Source organism: Pipistrellus kuhlii, unplaced genomic scaffold, assembly GCF_014108245.1.
Source record: "Pipistrellus kuhlii isolate mPipKuh1 unplaced genomic scaffold, mPipKuh1.p scaffold_m20_p_6, whole genome shotgun sequence".
Lineage (NCBI taxonomy): Eukaryota > Metazoa > Chordata > Mammalia > Chiroptera > Vespertilionidae > Pipistrellus > Pipistrellus kuhlii.
The window spans coordinates 57371049-57383997 of record NW_023425562.1 but is presented as its reverse complement, the minus strand read 5'-3'; the positions used below and the strand labels follow the sequence as shown (position 1 = coordinate 57383997).

At 57.3% G+C, this 12949-nt stretch overlaps 1 protein-coding gene across 4 annotated transcripts; it reads left to right on the top strand.

Moving 5' to 3' along the window:
• Nucleotides 1–2397: 2397 nt before the first annotated feature.
• On the top strand, nucleotides 2398–12534 carry LZTS3 (leucine zipper tumor suppressor family member 3). Of its 4 annotated transcripts, XM_036418428.2 has the most exons (6): nucleotides 2456–2524; nucleotides 6109–6168; nucleotides 7287–7511; nucleotides 8003–8474; nucleotides 8802–9677; nucleotides 10014–12534. In XM_036418428.2, exons 4-6 carry the CDS (start codon nucleotides 8028–8030, stop codon nucleotides 10716–10718), a joined length of 2028 nt encoding a protein of 675 aa, XP_036274321.1. In that variant the 5' UTR covers nucleotides 2456–2524; nucleotides 6109–6168; nucleotides 7287–7511; nucleotides 8003–8027; the 3' UTR covers nucleotides 10719–12534. The 4 variants fall into 4 exon arrangements, with proteins under 4 accessions (XP_045430167.1, XP_036274321.1, XP_036274322.1 ...); XM_045574211.1 differs by lacking the exon at nucleotides 6109–6168 and having other exon boundaries at nucleotides 2398–2524; XM_036418429.2 differs by lacking the exons at nucleotides 2456–2524; nucleotides 6109–6168 and adding an exon at nucleotides 6216–6482.
• The last annotated feature ends 415 nt before the right edge of the window (nucleotides 12535–12949 follow it).

The window sequence follows — 12949 nt, the reverse complement described above, 5'->3', positions numbered from 1 at the left end:
CCCAGAAGATGGTCTACTTTATCAAAATTTTCATATATATTAAAACAGAGTCACTTAGAGTATTTTCTTATTTTCCTGATGTTCTTAAGATGCAAAACCACATTCTCTAAAACTAGGAACAGAAAACTATAAAGAGAGATTTAGATCAAGATAGATGGGGTGGGAACTGACTAAAATGAAAGGAAAATAAGCAGAATTAAATGCAAAGAATACTGTTGATGACTGAAGAATATTAAATTCGTGAAGATGAAGAAAAACTTGAGATACTCTCCCATGATGCAGAGAAAAGGACAAAGATTTAATTGAGGCGGTGACCCAATGTGATAATTTTAGTGGAGGAAAAGAACAACAATCTGTTCACAGATTAGACAGGAACATATTAGAAGAAAACTTTTCTAAGTTGAAAAGACCTTTTATTTCTGGAAAACTGATAGAAAAAGGCCTGAGACATACTGGCAAAATGTTTGACTTTTGAGGGTAATAAGTCCCAACAAGCACCAGGCAAACTGCTCACCTAAAACACCCCAGCCCAGTTTGCTATCATTTTTTTTTTTTAATGTATAATTGACATGTAAAATTACAGTTAAGCCCTGGCTGGTTGCTCAATGGTGAGAGCATCAGCCTGAGCACTAAAAGGTCTCAGGTTTGATTCCTAGTCAAGGGCACATACCTCGGTTGCAGGTTTGATCCTCGGGCCCCAGTTGGGCCATGTGTGGGAGGCACCCATTCGATATGTGTGCGTCTCTCTCCTCCTCCTCCTCTTCCACTCTAAAAATCTATGGAAAAAATATCCTCAAGTTAGGATTTAAAAAAAACAAGATTACGGTAACCCTTGAACAATGTGGGGAGAGAGGGATAGGGACACCAATCCCTGCCCAGTTGAAAGTTCTTATATAACTTTTGACCCCCAAAACTTAATTACTAGTAGCCTACAGTTGACCATAAGTCTTACCAATAACATAAACAGTTGATGAGTATATATTTTGTGTTATATAAATACCACTAAGCCAAACCAGCTAGGGCCAGAATATAAACTTTTTATTTAGTAACCTTATAGGCAACCACCAAGACAATTTAAAAACTGGCTCTCTGCCTTGCAAAACACTAGAAGATAAAAGCAAATATGGAAAAATTCAGAAAACAGGAAATAGCAAAAGTAAAAACTATAAAATAGGATGACAGGTAACCAAAAAATTTGCTACAACAGTAGAAAAACAATGGGTTATATATCTCAGCCAGAGTGGAGGCACTGCAGGTTCTTAGGATGGACCCCTGTACCTCCAGGCTGTTGCTAATGCTCAACCTTAGGCCTGGCTTGCTTTTCCGCCCTATTTAAAGCTAAGACCCCAGTTCCAGGCAGACCTCTTCTTCCAGGCAGTCCTCCAAGATTACTCCAGGTAAGGTGAGCACTCCCCCTCACAGAATGCTGTGCATGCTCAGAAGCAGATGCTTTGGCTAGGAGAGGAAGTCCTCACCTCACTCTCTCATCCAGGATGCGGGACAGGGCCAGGCCTCCTCCCAGGTGCGGGCCGCAAGGTGAAAATGCTGAAAGCCTGCTCAAATGTTATATATATATACTACATATATTTAAAATAAATATATTTTGTATTTATTTCAGGGAGGAAGGGAGGAGGGAGAGAGATGGAAACATCAGTGATGAGAACCATTGATTTGCTGCCTCCTTCACACCCCCTACCTCGAGCTACCACCTGGGCATGTGCCCTTGACGAGAATTGAACCTGGGACCCTTCAGTCCGCAGGCCTAGGCTCTATCCCTGAGCCAAACCATCTAGGGCTGTCACATATATTTTATTGAGAACTTGTCTCCCGCCAGTGAGCTTTTCCGAGCAGCAAGTTTCAAACCGGCTCGGTTTGCTGACGAATGTAAGACACGGTCCTTGGAAGCCTCCCACACACCCGCCTGTGGTCCCCGCGCGAGGGCGGGTCTTCCCACCGCCGTGTCACATCCACCCATGACTTCTGGCACCGCGCACCTTGCAGACTTCCCGGGTTTCAGGCGTCCGCTGGGCGGCCGCTGCCGAAGAGCTCGAGCAGGAGAGAAATGGGACTCGGGGCTCGGCATCGCGAGCCCCTTCCCCAAACCTGTGGGCTCCCTCCCTGTCGCCAAAGATGCGGGGTTCAGAGAGGGCGTGGCCGCACGGGGTTTGCTAGAGAGACCGAGGACTGGGCCCAGGGGTCTCGGGAGGTCACAGGCGAGGAGTAGAGGAGCTCTAAGGCAGAGTCTGGGCGCGGGTCCCAGGCGTGGGCAGGGGTTCAGCAGCCAAAGGGTTAAAGCCCCGAGTCCCGCCCCGGCCCGGAGATTGGCGGCCCCGGGGGGCGTGGCCAGGGGCGGGCCCGCATTTGCCGCAGCTGCAGGTGGGCGGGGCCGGGCGGGGAGCGGGAGGGGCGCCGAGCGGAGCCGGGCCCGCGCCGCGCGCCCTGCCGGGCGGGCTTTGGGCTGCGCCAGCGAGCCGGGCCGGTGGCTTCTGCCGCGAAGACCCCGCGCCGGACCCTGGAGCCACGAGTAAGTGAAGCAGGCCCGCCGCGGCGCCCCTCTCCGCTTCACCCATCCCCGTGCCCTCTGCGCCGCGAGGCTCCTCCGGCGGGACCGGAGCTGGGGAGGGGGCGCGTCCCGCTGCTGGGGTGTGGGGGGGAGGGGAGTGGAGATGAGTCCGATGATGTCATGGATGCTTCGTCGGGCCTGGGGAGCAGTGGAGGCCGGAGGGGGTGCGGCCCGGATTATGTCACCTCTCCCTCTGCGCCCCGCCCCCCGGGGCCACCCGCGTTGGTGGGGAGCGCGGGGAGCTAGGCCGGGATTCCCCCCACCGCAGAGACCCCCTGGGCATCTTCTCGGGACGGCCTGTGGCAGGGGTCTCTCTGGCGCTGCAGGGCTGTGGGCTGTAGGTGAATGGCGAACACCCCCACCCCTCCGCACGGAGACTCGTGTGTGTGCGCGTGTGTGTGATGGGGGGGAGGGTTTGCTGTCAGCCCCCACAGTCCTGAAACCATGGACTTCATCAGATCCAGGATCTAGGGGATGGATCACCTTCACCCGTTGTCGCCAAGGGAAGATGGATCTCCCCTCACACATCCCAACCAAGAAGTTCTGGAGACCTCCGCACCCCCAAAAGATTTCCAGTGCCCCTGATCTCTTTCCTCCCTTAGTCCTTCCCAGAAGACCTTCCTGATTTTCCTGCCTGGATTCATTGCCTCTATCACTAGCAATCCCACACATATTCTCTCTTCATCTCCTCAGTGCCAGAGCCCAGGGACCCCCCAGGACTTTGCAATCTGTGCCTCGTGGGCACCCACAGGCCAGCACCGGGGAAGCCTCAGAATGGCATCTCCATGAAGTAGCCTGAGCCAAGAGCTCTAAGACCCCTTCCTGCCATGGCAGCCAGGATGCTGTCCTGGGAGGCAGCATTTGGATCGGGCCTTGAAGGATGCAGGATGGGTTCGGAGACCTGGGAAGAGACTGTGTGTGGAGTGGAGAGGGGCTCAGACCAGGGGAAATACGATGTGCGGTGGGAGGGGCCTTGGGGGCCCTGCCGCAGGCTCTCTCCGGTTCTGGGGGCTGAGAGGAATGGCAGGCATACACTTCTTAAGATTCCTGTAAGGTAGGTGTTTGGATCTGAGGTGAAATAAGCTGCACACAGTTCCACCCCTAATTTATATTTGGAGCCGATGCCTCCAGAACTCTGTCTAGCCTACTGCGCTTGGTGCTGCTCACGGAAGAATTTGGGCAGAGCAGGGACAAGATCAGCTTTGCCCTTTAGAGAGGTTCCCCCTGGCAGCTGCGCAGGAGAGGGAGTGCAGAGGAAGAGAGGCAGGTGAGGAGCCCCCAGCGAGGGTGCTGGCAGGAGGGCTGCTGAGATCTTTAGGTGAATATGCCGAGCTTGGGACCTCTGAGACCCCAAGAGAAGGTGGAATGTTCCCAGTTTTGGGAGGAAAACAGATAGGGAGGGGCAGTTATAACTGTGGGTTGGAGGTATCAGCCCATGTAACCTGCATGTAGAATCCACTTGGGCTCTTTGTGACTGCTAATACTGTAAGGAATTTCCCAGGCACTGAGGTTGGTGGAAAGAGACAGAGATAGAGTCAAGCAACAGGCTGTCATCCAGGGTGTTGAGCCTTAAGATTGCCATTGCATACTCGGCTATTGAGGCCAGTGCAGGACTCTGACCCATAGCAAAGCTCAACTCAGTTTCTGCCGATCAGGGAAGCATATGCCCCTCCTTATCTTGCCAGCTCCCTGCCGCGGTTCTGAGGAAACAAGCTTGGAATAGGCAAGAGACAGGGAATGCCTGCATGGGGTTACCCATGGCAGGTTAGAGTTATGCCAAGAAGCTCTGTGGGAAATGAAGCTTGAGGGAGAACCGCTTTGGGTTGACAGGAAAGGATTCCCAGGTAAAAACCAGTATAAGAGGCTTAGGAGCCCTAGCTGTTTTGGCTCAGTGGATAGAGCCTCGGCCTGTGGACTGAAGGGTCCTGGATTCAATCCTGGTCAAGGGTATATGCCTGGGTTGTGGGCTGGACAACCCCCCCCCCCCAGTAGGGGGCATGCCAATCAATGATTCTCATCATTGATGTTTCTATCTCTCCCTCTCAGCCAATCAATGATTCTCTCTCATCATTGATGTTTCTATCTTTCCCTCTCCCTTCCTCTCTGAAATCAATTAAAAATATATATTTTTAAAAAGGCTTAGGAGAGAGTCCTGAGACCCCATTTCCATCCAGAACTCTGGGTACCTGAGTCTGGCTGGGAACCACACACTCTAGGGAAATGGTGGGGCAGAGTTGGCATATGACCAGCCCCAACCTGTGGTCAGAATCTTGTTTCCTGGTTCTCAGAGAAGGTAGTAGTACTGCATGCTTGTATTGTACCTTCGAGTTTACAAAGCACCTTTCCAAACATCACTATCCCCTGTCACTCTCATGATCAACGTGATTACTGACGAGGTTTGCTCACGCTCACACCCAGGCCTCTGGCGCAGCCCCCTTGCCTAGATCTCCAGTCTCACTTCCTTCAGCATATCAACACACTCAAGTTTCTACCATGTTTAATTTTAAAAACAGAAATAAGCCCTTGGGTCCCAAATCACCTAAATGACTGCCTTTTTTGACATTCTTTTAGTAGAGAACCCCCTATCCTTCCCTCCAGACCCCTCTACTCCTGGCTTTGCCTTGCACTACCTTTCTGAAACCATTCTCTCAGGCATGCTCTGCAATCCCAATTCTACCTGGCCCGTCTTTAACACCAGAATTGCACCCACATTCTTTTATTTTTTAAAAATGTATTTTATTGATTTTTTTACAGAGAGGAAGGGATAGGGATAGAGAGTTAGAAACATCAATCAGCTGCCTCCTGCACACTCTCTACTGGGGATGTGCCCACAACCAAGGTACACGCCCTTGACCGGAATCGAACCCTGGACCTTTCAGTCCGCAGCCCGATGCTCTGCCACTGAGCCAAACCTGTTAGGGCTGCACCCACATTCTTGAAAGCCCCCATTTTGTTCTGCGGGGCTTGCCTTCTGGCCTTCCTCCTGCTCCTACACTGTCTCCCAGGCTCCTGAGGCTCTGTTATCCTCGCTAGTGGCTGGGCCCCACCCACACTATCCTTGATTGCTGATGATGCTCAGTCTCTCTCTCTCTTCTTCTTCTTCCCCCCCTCCCTCCTTTCCTCTCCAATATGTGAGAGCGATCTTTCTCTGGTCTTCTCCAAAGTTTACAGTTTACAGCCTATTTTCCCCAACCATTCTCCCCCTATCATATTAAATGTGTCATGCCCACCCTGTTGCCCCCAACCCAGATCCTTCCTTGCCCCCATCCCCTGAACTCCATCTGCATGAAGTTTTGTCAGTTTTTCCTCCCAAATCCTGCCCAGGCCTTCCCGCTGGTTCCAAGCCTCAGGCCACTCAGCCTCCATCCTCAGCCTATACTGTACCAGGGATGGTGAGACAAGGGGGTCATGATTGGGATGGGAGGGGGATTACTGATCTGAGGGGTAGCCAGCTTCGTGTATACTGGGAGTGTACAGGGACTAGGGTGAGGCATGAGAGGCGGGCACCTGGGGCACCCAAGTAAGGAGGTCCCCCCTCTCTCTAGGTCTGAACTTGCTGATCCTGCACTTCGGTTGCGCCCTACGGGACAGATTGGCCCAGAGAGGTAGGTGATAAAGTGCTTTTCTCCACAGTGCTGATCTCAGGATCAGGCGCTGAGAGAGTGGAATTTCACAAAAGCAGTGTGGACTGGCTTGATGGTGAACTTTCCAGCCACCTAGGGCTGTAATTCCTTGGTGTGGCGGCCAGGAGACTCTGAAGGGCAACAGTTTTGTCAGGCTCCGCTGGACACGACCTTAGAAGCGGCCACCTGGGTAGAAGACAGTGTGAGGAATGCTCAAGGGGCTGTGGGGTGCCACCTGGACCCCTTCACCTTGGTAGAGGAGTGCTCTTGGCCTGGTTTCTGATGGCAGTAAGGGCGTCAGAGCCTGAAGGACACTCCCGCCGTCTCTGGCACGCGCGTTTGAGTGTTTACACTGCTGGTAGGCACTAATTGCAGCCCTGCCAGGCTGGATTATTGGGATCTCTGGGGCAGGTGTTCCCAGGTGCGGGCTTGAGACAAAGGAACGAGGAAGCAGGGGCTCCCTGAGCGCAGGTAACCCGAGGCCCTGCTGGCCCTGTTCCTGGGGGCCGGCCTTGGGGGTGGGGAGGGTGCGCGCCCACTGAGGGGCGCGGAGGACTTCACGGAGCACTGAGCAGGGTCAAGGTCCACAGGGAGCGGGGAAGGGGAGTAATCCAGGAAGTCTTCCCCGAGGCCGTGAATTCTTGGGGAGGTTCGGCGGCGCGGGATCTTCCCAGGCTCCGCCGGGTGCCCAGGCCCCGCCCATGCCCGCCCACCTGTGGGCAAGGCCGGCCCTGCGAGAGGCTCGGCGGGCGGGCGCTGCCAGCGGCCGTGCTGTGCGTTCTCCGCCCCGGCCTCTGCCGGCTTGGGGTCCTCCTCCGAGGTACTGGATGCGGGGAGGGGACCCTCCGTGCCTGGCCCCGGGGAGCCCCCGTGGAAAGACCTCTGGGAGGGCTCGTTGGCTATGCGCTGCAGCCGCGGCTCCTGGCTGGCCGCGGGGGCCGGGTCGTGCCGCGGGGCCGGGAGGCGCGCTGCAAAGCTGCTGCTGCTGCCCCCGCCCCCCAACGCCCCAGTCCACTCCTGCGCCTGTCGCCGGAGGGGGGGGGGGTGGCTGGCACGTGGCAGCTCCGCGAGGTAGGTCCTTCATTCCTCCCGTTTCACAGGGAAGAAGACTGCAGTCCAGGATGGCTCTGCCGGTCTGTCCAAAGGCACTCAGCTGGTTCCGGCCGAGCTCCGACTTCCCGAGTGAGGCGCATGACCCCTGCATACCGGGCCTCCAGGGGCCCCAGGCTTGAGGGCCTGCCGTCCCCCACCCCCTTGGAAAGGCCAGGAGAGGAGCCTGTGCTGGTCTAGAGCCTCCACTTCTGCCCTGGACTGCAACACCTTAGGTTAGGATCCCACCCACAGTTTTTGGATAGGGGTGGGTTTCTCTCCTTCCTTTAACTTCTGAGGTTCTCTCGGGATTCACGTTCTGCTGCCCCTTCCAACCCCATCCCCCTGCCCGTGAGGTTGGGATGCAGGGGTCCAGACCCGGGGTTGCAGTAAAGAACTGAGTGGGCCACTGAGTCCGGGAGGCACACGGAGGAGGTGTGGGTGAGCAGTGGAATACAGAGCTGAGCAAATCTGGGAGGGAAGGATGGGTATGGTGTCCTGGGCTCAGGCTTTGTAAGGTGGGCAGCATGCAGCTCCCATTACCAAGGTTATCACTCTACCCAGCCCCGTCCCTTCTCCTTGGGTGTGTGGGAATTCTTGTGTCTGTTTTAGGAAGGGGACACTGAGAGGTAGGATACAGGTGGTGCTGGGGCTGACCGGGCGGGTGTGGTGTGGTGGGGGCATGGGAGTGGTCTGACGGATCCCGCTTTCTCACCTATGCCTGCAGTGCCCCCCACTCTCCCGGTTCAATCATGGCGAAGCTGGAGACACTACCTGTGCGGGCTGACTCAGGGCGGGATCCCCTTCTGGCCTTTGCCCCACGGCCCTCTGAGCTCGGACCCCCAGACCCTCGTCTGGCCATGGGCAGCGTGGGCAGTGGAGTGGCCCACGCCCAGGAGTTCGCCATGAAGAGCGTGGGCACCCGCACAGGGGGTGGGGGCAGCCAGGGCCCTCGAGCTGGAGGCAGTGGGGCCAGCAGGGAGAGGCCAGGCCGCTACCCGTCTGAGGACAAGGCTCTCGCCAACTCCCTCTACCTCAACGGCGAGCTGCGGGGCAGCGACCACACGGACGTCTGTGGCAACGTGGTGGGCAGCAGTGGTGGCAGCAGCAGCAGCAGCAGCAGTGACAAGGCCCCACCACAGTATCGCGAGCCCAGCCACCCACCTAAGCTCCTGGCCACCTCTGGCAAGCTAGACCAGGTCAGTCCCCAGGGCCCTTTCCTGGGGGTGGGAGGTAGCTCGGAGTGGACGGTGAAGTGGACTTCCTTAGAGTTATTTGGGTTGTTGTAGGTGCCAGGATGGAGACTGGACTTGAAGGGTGGGCCGTGGGGGCCAAATCCAGCTGGTGGGTCCAGGACAAAGACTTGGCTTGGGTGGTCCATGAGGTAGACACCCAGCCCTGAGTGACTCCCGGGATGGAGATCAACGAGGGTGGGAAGTGGGGAAGTCTTGTCCAAAGGGAAGAGGCTGGGGTCAAGGCTAAGGCCCCATCCTGATGTCCACTCCCCCTTCTTTGCTTGTACGCAGTGCTCAGAGCCGCTAGTTCGGCCTTCCGCCTTCAAGCCTGTTGTACCCAAGAACTTCCACTCCATGCAGAACTTGTGTCCCCCACAGACCAGCGGGACCCCTGAGGGACGACAGGGTCCTGGGGGCCTCAAGGGTGGACTGGACAAGTCTCGGACCATGACCCCATCGGGCGGGGGTGGGGGCAGCCTCTCAGACTCCGGCCGGAACTCCCTCACAAGCCTGCCCACCTACAGCTCCAACTACAGCCAGCACGTGGCGCCCCTCAGCGCCTCCACCAGCCACATTAACCGCATCGGCACTGCCAGCTACGGCGGTGGCAGTGGCAGTGGCACGGGCAGTAGCGGCGGCGGGTCGGGCTACCAGGACCTGGCCACCTCTGACAGTGGGCGGGCCTCTAGCAAGAGCGGGTCCTCCTCCTCCATGGGGCGGTCTGGCCACCTGGGAGCGGGCGAGGGCGGAGGAGGTGGAGGCCTGCCGTTTTCGGCCTGCTCACCACCCTCGCCCAGTGCTCTGATCCAGGACCTCGAGGAGCGGCTGTGGGAGAAGGAGCAGGAGGTGGCCGCCCTGCGCCGGAGCCTGGAGCAGAGCGAGGTGGCGGTGGCCCAGGTTCTGGAGGAGCGGCAGAAGGCGTGGGAGCGGGAGCTGGCCGAGCTGCGGCAGGGCTGCAGCGGGAAGCTGCAGCAGGTGGCCCGCCGCGCCCAGCGCGCTCAGCAGGGCCTGCAGCTGCAGGTGTTGCGGCTGCAGCAGGACAAGAAGCAGCTGCAGGAGGAGGCAGCCCGGCTGATGCGACAACGGGAAGAGCTCGAGGACAAGGTGGCCGCCTGCCAGAAGGAGCAGGCCGACTTCCTGCCCCGGATGGAGGAAACTAAGTGGGAGGTGCGGGTTGGGGGCTCGGGCCTTCTCCCCGTCTCCTCCTCCCTCTGTCCCTCCAGAGAAACCCAGAGCAGTGGGCCACCCTGATCACCGGGGGAAGGAAAGTTTGGGGTGGGGCACAAGGTTGATTAGCAGTTCCCGTGAGGACCAGAGAGAGCTGTCCCTGGGCTGGGTGGGGTTGGCCGCGTATGTCCTGTGTCTGAGGGGGCCTCGTGTGTCCCTTCTGCCCAGCTTGATGCCCTGGAGAAGCGTGGTACCCGTGGGACTGCATGTGGGAGGCGGGGTGAGGTGAGCAGAGCTCTGCCTTCACCCTGGCTTCTCCCTCCCGTCCCTGCCCAGGTGTGCCAGAAGGCCGGGGAGATTTCCCTCCTGAAGCAGCAGCTGAAGGACTCGCAGGCGGATGTGTCCCAGAAGCTGAGTGAGATCGTGGGGCTGCGCTCCCAGCTGCGGGAGGGCCGGGCCTCGCTGCGGGAGAAGGAGGAGCAGCTGCTCAGCCTGAGGGACTCCTTCAGCAGCAAGCAGGCCAGCCTGGAGCTGGCCGAGGGGGAGCTGCCTGCCGTCAAGCCGGCGCTGACCCCCGCGGACCCCGCCGCCGCCGCCGCTGAGCCGCAGGACGCGCTGGCCTCCTGCGAGAGCGACGAGGCCAAGATGCGCCGGCAGGCGGGCGTGGCCGCCGCCGCCTCCTCCGTCTCCCTGGACGGGGAGGTGGATGCGGGTGGGGAGAGCGGGACGCGGGCCCTGCGGCGGGAGGTGGGGCGGCTGCAGGCCGAGCTGGCAGCCGAGCGGCGAGCCCGGGAGCGCCAGGGGGCCAGCTTCGCGGAGGAGCGCCGCGTGTGGCTGGAGGAGAAGGAGAAGGTCATCGAGTACCAGAAGCAGCTGCAGCTGAGCTACGTGGACATGTACCAGCGCAACCAGCAGCTGGAGCGGCGGCTGCGTGAACGCGGGGCCGCGGGGGGTGCCAGCACACCCACCCCCCAACATGGCGAGGAGAAGAAAGCCTGGACCCCCTCCCGCCTGGAACGCATCGAGTCCACAGAAATCTGATCCCTGATCTGGGCTTGGGACTTTTGACAAATGCCCCGTCAAAGGCCAGAGCCCCCCTGTGTCCCGCCCCCGCCCCCAACATCTCTCTTCCCCAGGTTTCCCGTATCCCCAGACCAAAGAGGTTCTCAAAGCAGCTGTGACCAGGTCCCTTCCCTTCCTGCACTGAGTGCCCTCCTAGCTCTACTGTTGTCCCTCTGGGCAACCCACTGGGCCCTCCTCCCAAAGAGGGAACAGCGAGAGGGCAAAGCGAGCGAGCGAGCGAGCGGGGATTAGGGCCCGGGCTCCCTTTGTTGGCACTCCCTTGTTGGAGATGGAGGTGGCAGGCCTGTGTGCCCTGAGGTGCCCCAGCCCCTCGTGGGGTTGGCTACTCTGTGTCCAGTAATGTTCGCTGTGCTCGCCTCCTAGGCCATGTAACCTGAGGGGGTCTGCTGAAACTGATAGGCCTTGGGCTCCTGGTCGCTCTCCTTCCTGCACTATTCTCCCTTCCTGGGCAGATGGGCAGGACAAGTGGGAGCAGATGGCCTGCCTGCGGTTGAGAGGGCTACCTGCCCAGCCCCTCCCCACCAAGGTCTCTTGGGCTCAGGCCTCAGAGCCTGGCTTGGTCTGAGTGTGTGTCCATAAGTGTGCGTTGAGGGAGGGTAGGGCTGGGGCTGGAGGCCCAGTGGGTCCAGGAAAGATTTGCCCTCCTGTTCCTGGAAGGGTCACCTGGAGGCTTCTAAGCACTCCCTCCCCACACCCCTTCCAGGCCACAATCCAAGGGCAATAGCCTCACCTGATTGGCTTGCCCCACACACAGGGCCACTGTCTGGTTCTAACTACAGCTATTAAGTGCTACCTGCCTCTCAGGCACTCCCTCACCCAGTCCTGAGGTCATGAGTGTCTGTGATGTCTTTCCCACTCCATTCCCCCAGCCTCTTGCTTTCAGCTCAGAACATCGTTGTCACCTCTTCCCTCAAAACTCACCTTCTCTTCCAGTAGAAATTTCTGCTTGATATTTGGTGCATTCACTGCCCACTTCCAAGCTCCACTGGGCCCAAACCTGAGCCTGAGGCCCTGGTTTTGGGGGCGGAGGGTGTGATTGCCCTTGAATGACAAGGCTGACGTTTGGGTTCCCAGGGCCCTGAGGTAGTCCAGGGAAGGCCTGCCATGGCCATCCGTGGGGTTGGGGCAGCCAACGTGACTTCCTCCTCTGTGGGCCCTCTGAGAGTCCATCTCCCCAAGGTAGGAAGGGAAAGGCAAATTTCTAATTCACCAGCAATAAAAATTGGAGGAGGCTTGGCCCTTAGCCCTTGTATTTCTCTCTTTTTCACTCTCTTTCTCCCGCCCCCAAGACTAGGTTTGGGGACAGGGTGGAGAGAGCTGGCAACTACTGTGAGCAAGTCCTCTAACCCCTGACCAGCTTCCTCCCATGACTGGTGACTGTTTAACAAGCTGTGCATCCCCTATGAAATCAGGAGTGCCTCTCCGGGTGGCCTCTATCTCTTTGCACAGCCCCTTCCTGTGGCCCTCACCAGATCTCTGGGTTGGGGGCCCATTCTGGCAATCACTGCCGATTCCACTCACCCCTCAGTGTACCTGTCCCAGAATCTGGGCCTGGGCCAGAGGGGCAGGGGGAAGAGAAGGCATTAGTAGGAAAAAAAAAATTTTAAAATAAAAAAATATATATTAACAGACTCAGCTTTGGGACTTCCAACTACAAAATAAATTATATATAAATATAAATATATATATAAATATATATCTCTACCATATGTGATGGAAAGACTTTGTTTTCTTTTCCCAAAGAAATAAAATGGAGAAAGCCTCTTGAGCGGCATTCTTTGACCTCTTTGTGTCTTTGCAGGTGAGGGGGTGTGGAGGGCAAAGCTGGAGTAAACATATCCCAGAGGAGCCATAGGCATGCTCACTGGACCATGCCAAGAGGTTGGCTCCAAGTCCACGCTCCTCCATGTTGCCCAGGAGGAGTCGTGGTCCCACAGTTCTGGCCAGTGGGGTATTCTCTTCAGAGTTTCAAGCTGGTTCCAAGGCTGCTGGCCAAAAAGAGATGATGCAGGATAGCTTGATGCAGCCTGTGTGGCCTGAGCCACCTTATAGCAATGGGCTGATGTTTGAGGGGAGAATACATATTAATGAAGTCTAAGAACCAGTTTGTAATTAGTGAGGCAGAAATGACTCAAGTGTGCTGCAGGAAGGGAGTCATTCTTTGAGGTTAAGTGATGTCTTTTATTATT